This window comes from Balaenoptera ricei, chromosome 13, assembly GCF_028023285.1.
Source record: "Balaenoptera ricei isolate mBalRic1 chromosome 13, mBalRic1.hap2, whole genome shotgun sequence".
In the NCBI taxonomy this organism is placed as follows: Eukaryota; Metazoa; Chordata; class Mammalia; order Artiodactyla; family Balaenopteridae; genus Balaenoptera; species Balaenoptera ricei.
This window is the reverse complement of record NC_082651.1, coordinates 76615747-76630795: the sequence shown is the minus strand read 5'-3', so window position 1 is coordinate 76630795 and position 15049 is coordinate 76615747. Positions and strand designations below refer to the sequence as shown.

Sequence of the window (15049 nt, the reverse complement as noted above, 5' to 3'; positions counted from 1 at the left end):
TTTGTGGAGATTAGAATCGCTGCTCCTCCATGTGAGAAAAAGTCAGCTCTCTTCAGGGGTTAGTGGTGGTTCCCCACAGTCACGCTCTGCTTGATGCAGTCCATGGGCCATGATGGAAGTGAGAAATAGGCTTAGGAAAGAGAATGAAACGAAAGTGCTGTATCGCTGAAATGATCAGAGATGTGGGTTAGAGATTTAGAAGTCCTTACATGAAGTTGGTGGTGTGGCATTGGTTTAGTTAGGAAGCGAGGGACTGCAGGGCTGTTTATACTGATTAAAATGAAATCCCTCTAAACATCCAGGCTCAAAAAATATACTTAGATTATTTTATGATACACCAAATGAATTCCAAATGGGCTAAATATATGCTAAACATTTTTTCATCTCCTAGAAAAATTAGCAGTACAAGTGGGTATTTACCATATTTCCTGAACTTTGAAGCAAGAAAAAAAAAAACTTAAAGGAATTTTTATGACTTCATGGAAAAAATATGTGATGAAATATTTGTAACAAATAGAAAAGATAAAAAGCTAATAATATCCTTATTATATTAAGAGTTAACATCTGCTACAGGAATGAAATGGGACAGGAGAGAGGATTCAGAAACAGACTCAAGTATGAGAATTTAGTTCATGTTAAGGATGGCATTTTAAATCTGTGGGATAAAATAAAATATTCAATATGTATTGAAATAGTTGGCCAAGCATTTGGGACCCAAAATGAAGGCCCTGCTTCACTCCTTAAACCAAAATAAATTCAAATGGATAAGATATTTATTTATTCATTTATTTATTTATTTTTTTGGCCATGCCACCTGGCGTGCGGGATCTTTAGTTCCCCAACCAGGGATTGAACCTGTGCCCCCTGCGGTGGAAGCACAGAGTCTTAACCACTGGACCGCCAGGGAAGTCCCTGGATAAATATTTAAATTGAAATGGCTTGAGAAGCAGGATCATGTTGTAGGTAAGAGCATAGATTCTGGGGTTAGACAGCCTTTGCTTACTACCTCTGCCAGTCACTAGCTGTATGACCTGAGCAAATTACTGACCACTTTGTTCTTCAGTTTCGTAAAACAGGGATGATATTAGTACCTCACAGGATTGTTGTGAAGAGTAAGTAAGTTAATGTATGTAAAGGGCAGAGAATAGTGCCTGGCACACACGAGTGCTGTGAGTATAGCTGCCGTCAGCATCGTGATCGTCATCATCGCTATTATTGAAAAAGTAAAACCATAAAAGCACTTAAAAGAAAGTATGGTAAATATTTTTATAAGCTTGGGGGTGGAGAAAACATTTTAAATCATGACACAAAAGCCACACTCTGCTAAAGAAAAGATGGAGAGATTTGAATTGAAAACTTCTACACATGAGGAAAGGATGACTTCTGACCAGAGGGCTGGACGTCACTGTCCTGAGGAGGGACAGGCTGAGACATGACAGCCTCATTTAGTGCTTCCTGAACTGAAACTGGAAGAGGGTTAGTAGAAGCCAGTTAAGTGCCCTGGGAAGCGTTCGTCGCAGTGTTCTCCATGTTGCCTTAGTCTTTGTACATAAGACTGCTGGATTCGTTACCTGGGGCTACTCTACCAAATTACTACAAGCTTGGTGTCTTCAAACAACAGAACTTGATTCTCTTCAGTAATGGAGGCTAGAAGTCTGAAATCAAGGTGTTGGCGGGGCCATGCTCCCTCTAAAGGCCCAGTGAAGAATCTTTCCTTGCCTCTTCCAGCTTCTGGTTCCTGGCATTCCATGGCTTGTGGCTGCATAATTCTAACCTGTGCCTCCCTCTTCACCTACTTCACCTCCTTCCCTCATGTCTCTGTTTGTCGGCTCCTTTTCTTAGAAGAACGTTAGTCATTGGATTTAGGGCCCACACTAATCTAATATGACTTCAGCCTAACCAATTATTTCTACAAAGACCCTATTTCCAAATGAGATCACATTCTGAGGTTCTGTTTCAACATGAATTTGGGGGGTGGGGCGGACACTATTCGTCCCACCACAACTTTCATGCTCCTTTTCAGGGAGAAAGCGGTGGCTTTGAGAATAGTGGGGTTGGTAAAGGTAAGGGAGAGTGTCCAACACACACCTCATTGGTAGCTTTGGTAGAAGGAGAGGCGACATGCACAGAGGTGCCCCTGAGAGAAGGCCAGAGAGACTTCAACTGATCACATGAAGGTCTTGCCTAAAACAATACCAGAGGTTTGAACATCTGGAAGGGACAGAAGGGATAAGAATAGGGAAGGAGTTGATAGAAAAGTAATAAAGCTTTTCAAAGAGATACACTTACTTAGTCATATGCTTAGTCGTATGCAGTATTGAGAGATAAGACCGGAATCCCATGCCATGGTGGACAAATTAGAATTTCTAAGAAGGAACTATTTTTAGGCTTCAGAAGATTGTGAGATTACCTGAAATATCATGAAAAACATTTGTGTACGTGGCTATGTACCTATTCTGGGTAAAGGGTTCAAAACTCTCAATTAGATCCACAAGCGTGTCCAGAACCCCAAGAAGAAAACCACAGACGAAATAAAGAATGATCTTCGGAGTAGAGTATTAGGATTAGTTTTCCAATAAAAAGGCAAGTGGACCTTCCCTTATAATCACCAGGGGTTAAAGTTTACCTGTATAGCTGTGTTATATTACAAATGCATTTATCATTGCTCTTGTTTTTGAAAGTTCTCAAGGTTTCCAAACTGTGCACAAATAATTTATGTGCACTCCCCCCGCCCCCAGCCCAGTCCCCACCCCATTTCTCTGCTGCTCTTCAGGGCTGACTCTTTGGGAGAAGCATCTTGCTGCACAGTCTCCACTTCCCCTCTTCCTGTCCTCTTTGGAACCCACGCCCTCTAGGCTCATCTCCGCCAGCCTACTGAGCGTGCTGTTGTCAGGGTCTATATTGCCACATCCAGGGGACAGCTGTCAGCCCTCAGGTTTCTCAGCCTATCTGTTACACTTAACGCAGTTGATCTCTCTTCCTTCTTCAAATGCTTTCTTCAGCTGGCTTTCAGAATTTCACAACTCTTACGCTACCAGATGCAGCTTCCTCATCTCCTTTGCAGAATCGTTCTCGCCTTTCCTTCCCTGTGAGAGCAATTCCAGGCTCAGTCCTCCGCTATTTTTCTTCCCTGCTTATACTGCTACCCAGGGGATCTCACCATTCCCTTGGTTTTTCCCGCTCGTCTTCCTGCGGATATGTATTATGAAATCAAGTTTTCCTCCACATGTCCCTTTAATTCTTTTTCACATAGGCTGTTCAATTTGTTTCTTTCATTATGGTTGCACTTTTCAGATGTCTTAATTTTGTCCCTGTTGGCTCATACTCCCCCAGGGATATTGGCTCCTTGACTGGTAATGCGTACTTGGTGAGAGGGTCTAAAGCAAGCCCAGGACCAACTTGTGCCCCTCCTGGTGAGTTTGGGCCACGAGGGGAGCTCACCTTTTGGAAACACCTTGCCACTACCTCCTCCCACCACCACCACCACCACCACCACCACTGCCAAGTGGCCTGGCTCCTCAGGAAACCTTTCTTATCTCTGCCAGGCACTGCTTTCTTCCAGTCCCATCTTCCTGAGTAGTCATCCAACCTCAGCAGGTGGGGGGCTGGCCAGGCCCTCTGCCCCCAGGCGGTACCTGCCTGGTCCCTGGCTTGCACTGGGCTGGCACTGCTGTGTTTCAGTCTCTCCATGTTGATGGCAAGTGGAGTATAGAGTAGTGTGTGGAAGAAAAAAAAGCACAACTAAACAGCTTTTCTCAGACCATCTGTGAACCTTGGCACCTTGTACGTTTCCATCCTGGGCTGCTCTTCTCCACCAAACCAGGACCCAGCCAGTCTCTGTCTCTCCAGGGTTTCCCATGTGTTTGCTGTTACTTTCTCAGATTCATCAACTTTCTCTTTTTTTTAAGCAGCGTACAGAATTGGGGTTCAGAAAAAGAGGCTAGCAACGTGTTAGTGCATCAGCTTGTAGGCTATGTAATCTCCATATGAAGATGAACAATAAAACTGTTCTCACATTGGAAAATAATGAGTTCTGTACAAATTAAGAAAAAATTTAAATATCTTAAAAGAAATATATTTACTCAACAAACATTTGGAAAGAGATTTAAATTCACTAATAATAAAAGTAAAATTCAGAATAGTAGCTGTGTATATTTTTAGTGGAACAAAATATCAAAGACTAAAACACCTACACACACACACACACACACACACACACACAGGCACAGACACACACACACACACCCAGTGCTGGTAATATGCAGTGAAATGACACATTTTCATACACTACAGATGGACATCTAATTTGATTTAGCCCTTTTTGAAAGTATCCAGCTTATCTCTAGAGTCTTAAAATGTTTAGTCCCTTGATTCCATAGTTCTGTTCCTGGAATTCTAACCTAAAGAAGCTTCAGTATGAAAAAAATCTTTAGGCACAAAGATATGCAGTGAAGTGTTCTTTATAGTGATAAGGATAATGTCAGTACATGGAAACAGCCCAACTATCTAACTGCAGGGGAATTGTTAAATAGACTGTGCTCTGTCAACCCAGTGGGAGACTTTGAATCTATTAAAGTGATCTATCTAAAGAATATATGAAAACATCAAATAATTCTATGACATAATGTTCAGTGAAAAAGGAAGATAAAGCAGTTTACATAATATTATATTTAAAAATTTGCATATAGTAAAGAAATTAGAAATTAATGACAATGTTAGTAGTGCTTGTGTTTGCGAATTTTATTTTCTCTTTTTATTTTTTATTAGCTTCAATGTCTTGGGGAAATTTTTAAGTTAAAAAAGAAGAAACTACAAAAACTGGTTTGGGTTGATTCAAGATTCGGCAAAAAAATGATAATGAACTGATCAAAGTTATTGGCATACATATTTCATAAAAGAGCAAATCTTTCCAATGAAAAGAACTTATTATTGGAAAGGAAGGAACAACAGAGGAGTAAGGAGCTGTGCTTTATCATTTAATACAGCAAATGCTTGAGAGCAAGAGCCTGGATGCGAGCCGCAGGTTCAAATCCACCTCTGCCTTCCGTAGGTGTGTGACCTTGGACAAGTTACTTAACTTCTCTGTGCTCCAGTTTCTTCATCTGCAGAATGCAAATAACAAGAGCACCTTCCCCCTAGGGTTGTTAGGAAGATTGTGTTCATAGATCCCCTGGCTCATAGGAAGGGGTATATATATGAATATTACCTGCTATCATCGTCGTCTTCTCTTCATCCTCATCAAGACTCAGGAGGCCAGTATCACTTGTGTTCAAAACCTAGCTCCACCATTCACTTGCTCTGTGCCCTTGAGAAGTTCATTTTGCCTCTCATGCTTCAATTTCTTTGTAAAGTGGAGATAATAAAGTCCCTGCTTCCTAGGGTTACAGTGAGAACTAAATGAAATCATGTTGGTCACATACTTAGAATGGGGCTTAGCACATGGTGAGTGCTCAGAGCAGGGGTAGTGGGAGGTATTGAGGGCTGATACCATGGTGGTAGAGTTTGTTCTTCTTTAGCTCTATTTTAATCCAAGGAAGTATAGGGGCACATAATGAGTGGGTGACGATGAGGGCTTTGCTGTCCCCTTTTGACAGAGTAAGGAAGTTGAGGGTCAGTGATGATCGTGATAGTTTATAGGTTTATATTGCTTTACAGTTTCTGAAGCTCTTTACCTGTATATTGACTGCTTGATACAACAGTCCTGTGATGTTGCAGACAGAAGACCTGTCCTCGTTACTGCTGTTTACCAACTTCCTAGCCATTCCCCCATATTCATGGTGGACTTCAGCAACTGACTATGTATATCTTCCTCTCCACTCTAGATCTACTGTTCTTGAACACTTGGTTTTAGGTAGATGGCACGTCCAATACTTTGGACTGAAACTTCTTTGCCCTCATCTTATTTCATAGGAGCAACCCATCCAAGTGGCCATATCTTGGATCCTGTTTCCCCAAGAATCGTTTACCTCTAAATTCTTAAACTTTAGTACTGTACCCTTCAGCCTCTTATTACATACTTAATAATTTATAGTTTTAACTAGTTACTGATGGGTTCAGTAATCATATTTTTACCCAGTTTACAGGAGATAAAAACATTTACCTGTTAAAAAAAAATCTTTTTTTCACCTTTGATGGTGCAAAGGACTATAATGCAGGTAAACTTTGTAGGCTGCCCAGGATAAAATCATAATCCTTCGTGATTCATTTTATCAAAGAAATCCTACTACAACACCCTTTGCTTTTTTTAAGTTAAAAATATCTATTTACTAAAGAAGGATTAAATATATGTTAAAAGTTACTATTTTGGTAGTCAGTCTGGATAACAAGAGTGTGATTTTTCTCACCAGTTAGAGGGAGGGAAATGGTGATATTAACCAGTAAATTATAACATTACTCTAATAGTTTTTTAAAAAATTTTATCACTCTAAACCTACTTTTGAAGATTACATATTAGCTCCATTTGTTAATGGATTTTAATAACTCTTATTTTTTTCCTTCAGTTTATGGGGCTTTCTTAATTGCAGGAAATACCTTTTTAATTAACTTTTATTAAAATAGAGTGAAAATATAGAAAAGTACACAGGTCATAAGTAAACATGAATTTTCATGCAGGTAACGCACCTATGTAAACCACCCAGGGCCCCCCACCCCGCCGCCCCGCGCCCTTCCCCGAGTGTGAGTCAGAACATCACCAGCATCCCAAAGCCCTCAGGGTCCCCTTTTAGTCTTTGCCCCTCCCCACTCCACCCACACACAACAAATACATAATTTTAAAGTTTATAAATGAATATTCATGTGTGCTGTCGTTTTTTGTTTCCTCTTTGCCAATCTTTGTATTTATTCTTTTTCTCTATTTTTAAATTAAATTTTTGTGTTATTAAAATAACACATAACATATAGTTTTTACAAGTTAAGTCGTAGTATAAGGCTTATAACAAAATACAGCAATTTCCTGCTCCACCGCTCCCCCCTCCTATTTTTTATTAACCAAATTTTAGGTATTATCAGTTGACTTCCTATTATAGTAAATAAGGACTTTATTATATTAGCATTTCCACTACTTCCCTTTCTTATTTTCCCAATATATTTATATTAAAAATTTTGGTTACATGAATATTTTCTATTAATATTATATGCCTATGCAAATTATATTCAAAATAGGTATTACAGGATACTATGATTGGGGGGTATTTTTTGCTTTTTGTTTTTTATGATGTTAATACTTGTCTTGGTTTTCATGTGATTCTCTTTGTGAGCCTCTTGTCTAAAATCATGATCTCTCCTGCCCTCCTTGTTCTGGCTTTAGCTCTGGATAGTCACTATCCCATGTACCTGCCAAATTCAGCAGAATCTTCCAGTCCTGATCTTCTGTAGACGTCCTCTCCTTGTTACTTTCTCCTTCCCTGGTTTCCATGACATCGCTTTCTGCCACCTTTCCTTTGTGCATAGACCTCTGTTCATCTATCCTCCTTTTAAATGTTGTGTTCCTTAAGACTCTATCCTTGGTCTGATTCTTACCCAACACAGTCTCTCTAGGCAATATCTGCCGTGGCCATGAATGACTTCTATTATGTATTCCTCCATATAGAACTCTCTTCTAAGGCCCAGATCCAGCTATTTAACCATTTTACATCAAATAAAGAGTAAAAAACAAATTTGTTATTGCCTCCCCTTATATTCAGGGTCTCTCTACTTATGGTATCTGCATATGAATCGGGTAGAGGTGTTTGGTATCTGCCCCCTAACCCCAACACAGAGGCACTCTATCTACCTCCTTACCCTTTTGCAGTTCCCTCTGTGCACCCGCAAATACACACACACACCCTGCTTCACCAACTTTCCCCCTCTGAAACACCAGTACTGCAGCTCTCCATTTTTATTGGCAAGAAGGCCAAAAGATTTCTCTTCCCCCTTGGCTACTCATTGTGGCTAAAATGAGGGGATAGGATGTTGGGCCAACTGTGATATCCCAGAAAAAACAAAGAATTTTACTAATTTAGTATGCTTCATTTGTCCATGTTAGTAACTATTTCAATAGACCATCTCTTTCGAAGTATGTTAATCCTTGAAACGTTTACAGAATGATTACTCGAAACAGGTAGTGCACATTCATACCATTTCTCCTGCATTGTGACTTTCATATTTAAAACCATGAGTGGAATTGTAATATCTATTTCATTACTTTCAGATTTAAAACTGTACATGTTGGATTGTAGTGTGAATTTATAGGCAGAGATAATTTACCTTGTCCATCAAAAAAGAAAAAAGCACAATTGAGTGTTCTCCTGTCCACTTTTATCCCTGTATATAATTAGGACCATAAGTCTGAGCTCACATTCCTAACAGTGTTCATGGGCCAGAGGAGCCTTGATTCCTTGGATGCATCTCATGCCTGGATCAGAGTGCTCTAAGGGGAGATAGAGCAAGGTGTCACACTGGTTGCATTTCTCTTAGCAAAGCTTTCTGAAAGAGGTGTGTTCATTCAGTCTTTCTTTCAGGCACAAGTATTTATTGCATCAGAGCTGTGTGCCAGGCATGGTGTTAGATACTGGGGACACAAGATGATGAAATTTGGTCCTCTCCCTGAAGTTCAGAGGAAGAATAAAGACGTGGCACCCTGTCTCTTGGAACCTTGCCACTCAAATTGTGATCTGTGGACCATCGACATCAGCATCACCTGGGAGCTCGTTAGAAATGCAGAATCTCAGCTGAGATGGAGCAGCTTCTGCATCCAGGATTCCGCATTTACAGCAAGCTCCCGGGTGATGCCAATGCTGTCAGTCCAGGGGCTGCACTGAGCAGCAGCAGGGTCTGAGGGCACTCTCCTCGAGCTGCTTCTTTAGGTGGATCCATGTGTCTCTGCTGGTCTCCTGTCACAAGAGTGGATGATGGAGGATGCACTTTCTGTGCTTCCAGGAAGCCTTGAGATACACAGCCTAATACAGAGGTGACAGATGTAGCTTGTCATAACAGTGTAACCCACGGTGGGGTCACCTTAATTCATCTATCAGCATTCAAGGCATCTGACTAATGAACATGAGATGGCCACGAAATTGCAAATGGTGAGCGGACCTGGGGTAGTTGGCAGGTCAAGAGCTACTTTGTGGGTACCCTGCATACCTAAGGCAAATGCACTAGCAGTTTATTATGCAACAATTAGGAAGGGCCAGGACCTCTTTTAGCAGAATTAGAGTGTTATCACTGCAGTCCAGGTGGGAATAGTGAGGCCCAACCTAAAGGAGGAGAAGCTGGATTTAGGACTCATTAGGAATGTTGAATCAAATTGGTTACATGTGGCCCAGCCGGGAGAGAAGAGACTCTAGGTTGGCGCTCAGGTCACTGGCTCTGAGACTGCAGGAGGAAGAGGGATCTGGGATCTAGGTTTCTCTCTGGGATCGATGGAGCATGAGATGTTGATGGGACATGGCTGGTCGATACGGAGGTGCACAATCCTGGGGCTCCAGAGAGGAGTCGGGCTGGAGCTGCGCTGACAGTATCGGGTAGACTTGGTCATAGTGTATTTGCAGCTACAGGTGTGGAGCAGATCATTCAGAGAGAGCCCTCAGAGTGTGAAGAGAGGTGCACAGAGCATAGGGCCCTGTGGAAGCAGAGCCCTCCAAGGAGCCTGAAAAGCGACACCAGGAGAGGTAGTCGGCCTGCGATTCCAGACAGTGGTTCGGGATGGCTCGTCTTGTATTTTATTTTTCAAAAGTGACAGGTGATATTCTTACAGGCCTAACAAGGTTTTTCACTGTCATCATCGTTGATGGTGAGGGTAGCTCTTTGTTTTTAGTTATTCTTTGGTTGTTTCTAGCTTCCCAGTTTCTCCTGTGCATCTTTTAAGGTCCTTACAATTCTGGTCAGGGCAGTGATGGATGGGATGGCTGATCGTAGTGGAGATGTTGCACCTGGCCTCAGAGGAAAGCTGCAGGAGCTGTTTGGCAGAGTAACTTCAAGAGTGACGAACGACGGAGAAATCTGGAGGCTGTATGCCCAAGTGTGTGGAAATGGGCAGAGTGACAAGCCTGATGAAAATGAAAAGGTGAGTCCTGCCTCAGTTTTCCGGGGCTCTTGCCTTCTGTTTGAACATATGTGTAGTGGATCTGCTTTTTTGATGGTTGGAGGAAGACTGTGATAATTTGAAAGACAAGATTAATGTGCCCAAGTTTTCAGGTGTGATTCAGAGTCCTTAACGTAAGCACCCTGAATTGTGGACAGGTTAAGATTTGTAAGTATTCATCTTTTTTCTTTCCATGAATTTTTCTTAAATAATTGTTCTCTGTTTCCTGCAAAAGGGTCTGTCTTAACCTGCTCTCCCTCCAGAGCTGCAGCGAACAGCTGGTTCTTGTTATTTACTCCACACCCCTTTCTGCAGGCTCCTTGCTGAAGACTAAGGTAGACGGTACAAGGACAAAGGAGTGTTTAAATCCGAGATGGAGACTATGAAAAGGAGAAAGAAAAAGGGGCTAGATAAGAATATCAGAGAGGAGCTTTTAAAGTCTAAACATAAAATATTTTACAAAGGTTACCCTGCCCCTTTCTCACAAGTGCAGTAGAACACCAGTTAGATTCAAGTTATGCCTTTAGCTTCTTATCTTAGAATGTAGATGCACCTCCAGAGTTTCCAAGGTTGGAATACTAAATATTTTGTGCTCTTTTCAAAACATCCACAACAAATCAAATGTACTTCTTGTGTAAGTTTGGAATTCGCCACAGTACAGCTAATCTGTGGGATTCTTAGCCGTTCTCTCCTCCCTCAGTCCACCCAGCTGGCTTCCGCCAAAGCCCTGTCAGCCCAGAGAACACATACTCACACGCAGGCATGCACACACTCCTGCTTTCCATCCTTCCATTTTGTCTTGAATTATGTCCTCTCTTTATGTGCAGAATTAAGGGTACTCTGAATTCTCTGATCTGTGACTTCTCCCTCAAGAATCCACAAGGGTGGGGTTGTGAAAGAGAGTGTTTTAAGTATCTGTGAGTTTACACACCTACCAGTAATTCAGTAGTTTTCACCAAGTTCACACCTCATTCTCTAAACTGGTCTCTTAAGCTGATGGCTACAGATGCTAGGGAAATGTGTATACTTCTTATAGATTTCCAAACCAAGCATTTTTATTTTTCTGTTTGGAGGGAAGTGTCTCTATCCAGACACATCCAGTTGATTTCTTTTAATTGCTCATTGCTGTTGGATGTGCATCTATACCCCTTCTTCGATGAGAATCATAGAAACTGTACTACATAACAACAGAGGCTGGTTTTTCAGTTGGAATTAGTTCTATATGACTTCCAGGAAGCTGAGTTTGAAATGTGAATTCTACTTGTTATTCTGAAAGTTGTTCTTTTTCTTTCCTCAGGCGTTCCAGTATCTCTCTAAGGCATACAAGTGTGACACACAGTCCAGTTGTTGGGAGAAAGATATTACGTCATTTAAGGAAGTGGTTCAGAGAGCCTTAGGACTCGCACATGGTATTTGATGTAATGTTTGATATCCATGGCATATTTTAATGTATTTTTACTGATAAGAAAAAGTATTAGTCAAAAGCAAATTTCCATTACAAATAATTTCAGGTTATTTCGTTATATTAAAATTGTTGTAGTTAATTCAGCAAATATTTACAGACCAACTATTATGTAGTAGGCACCCTGGAGCAATAAGAAGAAATAGGCTAGAGGCTTAAATAGTGTTTGAATAAGTGACAGATGATAGAAACTTTAGAGATAGGAAATACTTTTACAACTGTATTTAATCTTCACTTCACACAGAAGTAACCTTCTCCTGCATTGATGATGTAGTAGTAAGAAAATATTAACTTTTCCTGACTCATGTTCTTCTTTTATAAATGAAAATATTTATTCATAAAAATACATAGATTTCTGGAGTGCATAGCAATATACGTAAGAGCTATGGCATATACAAAGGAAATTAAAAATATAATCCATAACTTTGGGAAATTTAGTGGGTGATATTTGAGGGGAGGGAAAACCTTACATATAAAATTGTAGACCAGTTGGGGAAAGCTATTCCAGATAAAGGCCGCCTTTAATTATTTGCATTAATGAAAAATATACTAGTTAAAGGTAATAATGCACTTTTATATTTATGTTTGAATATAGGCATGTGATGCCCTGGGAATGCAATTCAAATAAAATAAGGAAGCCACACTGTCAAGAACTGAATCACAAGGACTGTGAACCTATCCTAAAGTCCTCCTCTAACTTCTGCAACTAATAGTTGCAGCAAATAGGTAGCCAACAAGGGACAATAAAAAGGGCAGAACTTTGGACTCAGGGAGGCCCAAGTTCCAGGACCAGCTCTACCACATACTAACTAGGTGACTTGGGGTCACCATTACTTAGCTTCTCTGACTCTTAGTTCCCTCATGGGGAAAATGGGGATAATATCTACCTATGGTTGTTACGAAAAATAAGTAAAAACATATTTAAACACTTACCAGTATCTTACACATGGTTTAAATGTTAATCCCTTACCTCCTCACCCCAACCCTTTTCCTTCTGTGGTAGAGGATCTGAGCTGTATGATAAGGGACTCAAAACTAAAAAGAAAAAAATGAACAAGAATAAAGTTTAACTTTGCCTTGAAAGAAGTCATAGAACATTCAAACAATTTAGAAATGGGCTTAGTAGTTAATAATTCTACTTATCATTGACAAAAGGATATAAATATCCAAAAGGTTGAGATAATTGCCAATAGACCAGTGGAAGGATGGTCTAGGGTGGCTAGAATTTATGTAGCTTGTGCTGGCCTCCTGGTGGGTGGGCTCAGATGGAGCTCATTCGTTATCCCTTTGGCCTTTGTGGATATGGTACTGTATTTGAGGAAACCCATGCTAAGCAGTTATAACAGGGTGCAATTTTCTCTGAAGAATTTATCTGAGCTACTTCAGCTTGCCAACCCTAACCATTTTGGTGAACAGCAGGCTCTGTAACAGTCAAAGCCAAGATATTTTCTGTAATCACTAAGTGATAATGTTAAACCTGTCAAATATAAATATGCAGGTTAAAGAAGTACTCTAGGAAAAATCTTCATTTTGCATCTTAAAGTTGATTGTGAACTATTTTTGGTACCTTTTTTTGTTTTTTCATCCAGGCAATACTTAGAGAAAAACAAGTGTCTGTTCTTTTAAGTTTCCCTTTGACTTAGTGAATGATGTGTTCGTGCTCCTACAACATTTTAAGCATACTTGAGTGGATGCTCAGCTTTCTCTTCTCGTGATATTTTAGATTTATGGAGATAAAGCTTAACCTTTTCTACGTTGCTTTTGTATACCAGCGCTCCATGGAAGAATGAGCTGAGTTTCTCTGTTATTTCTGTTCTTTTTTATCTTTCTCCCCATCACTGTTCTCCACCTCACCCAATTCTGGAAAAGGAAATATAACATTTAAAAAAATCTCCACATGATTTGTTCCCTTCTGGGTTGCTATTTTTAAGAGTAGCCATGTGCTTCAGAAAGCTCGGTGTAAGACATTGTGGTCTCCACAGAGCGTTGGAGACCCTTCCGTAATAGCCTTGTCATCGTGTACCCATTGTTCTGTCTGGAGGGTGTTCATTTACAGTCTCTGCTGTTCTGTCTTCTGAGAGAGGGTGGACAAAAGTTCGTTCCTTCTCTGCCATCCAGGAACTTCTAAAATAATAGTTACGCATTTTAACTACAGTCCGCCTGGAGGAAGCACAGCTGTCTTGGATTTCCTGATGATTTGAAACAGCAGGTTATTTCTTTCTCTCTCCCTGTCTCTCTGTCTCTGTCTCTGTCTCTGTCTCTGTCTCTCTCTCTCTCTCTCTCTGTCTCCCCATCTCTAACGCCTTTTGGAAATGGGATTGAGGAAGGGGACTAATGGAGCTCGTGTTTGTCTTTTTGCTTTTTTGTTTTTCTCAAAATGACAATGAAGGATTGAAAACAGAATCACAGCTGTTTTTGATATGTTACTAGGTACTAAATAGCCCAAGTACCTCAGTAATAGCAGTTACAACCTTCCTCTATTATGGGACACAGACATCATAATCCTCACCATCTCCATGTTAACTGTACCCTTTGAAAATGAGTGTAACGTTGTTGATTACCATGCATCCTTTCAAAGTCTGATTATTATTTTGGAATAGGAATGTCAAGCATAGTTCTCACCAGCCATGGAAGGTGTTAATGAATGGCCAAACTATTTTGCCAGGCACAAGCAACCTCCACCAATTGGTGAGAGTTTGCATACAGAAAGAAATCTGTTTTCCATCCCTGTTCTGAGATACAGGGTACTAAGTAAACTTCCGTTGTTGCACTGTTTAGTGTAGTTTTAAAATAGGATCTGATTATTGATCTGTTTGTAGTGAGCATAATTTAGAGGAACAAAAACAAGAACAAATCAGTGGAGAAATACGAGGCATTTTATATATATATGTATATTTTTAGCAAGACATTAAATATTATTTATTCCAAGTTAGTTTCATTCTTTTAGAATTTCTCATTTTGTGTATGTTTTATTTTTTTTTCTTTCTTAATTCAGCAACATTTTATTTTGCCCCTCTGCTCATTAGGCATTTACCTTCTTTTTTTTAATATATACACATTCATATATATATATATATATATATATGTGTGTGTGTGTGTGTGTGTGTGTACTTAAAAAAATTTTTTTAACATCTTTATTGGAGTATAATTGCTTTACAATGGTGTGTTAGTATCTGCTGTATAACAAAGTGAATCAGTTATACATATACATATGTCCCCGTATCTCCTCCCTCTTGCGTCTCCTTCCCATTCTCCCTATCCCACCCCTCTAAGTGGTCACAAAGCACCGAGCTGATCTCCCTGTGCTATGCGACTGCTTCCCACTAGCTATCTACTTTATATTTGGTAGTGTGTATATGTCAATGCTACTCTCTCACTTCGTCCCATCTTCCCCTCCCCACCCCGTGTCCTCAAGTCCATTCTCTACATCTGCGTCTTTATTCCTGTCCTGCTCCTAGGTTCATCAGAACCATCTTTTTTAGATTCCATATATATGTGTTAGTCTATGGTATTTGATTTTCTCTTTC

General features: G+C 40.2%; 1 protein-coding gene across 5 annotated transcripts in view; it reads left to right on the top strand.

Moving 5' to 3' along the window:
• Positions 1 to 15049, top strand: part of TTC27 (tetratricopeptide repeat domain 27) — a 192169-nt gene that overhangs the window by 171969 nt on the left and 5151 nt on the right. For all 5 annotated transcript variants that reach the window (XM_059942919.1, XM_059942921.1, XM_059942918.1 and 2 more), the window contains 2 exons: positions 9845 to 10042; positions 11358 to 11469. In XM_059942919.1, coding sequence (XP_059798902.1) covers positions 9845 to 10042; positions 11358 to 11469 — 310 coding nt within the window. The remainder of the gene's footprint in view (positions 1 to 9844; positions 10043 to 11357; positions 11470 to 15049) is intronic.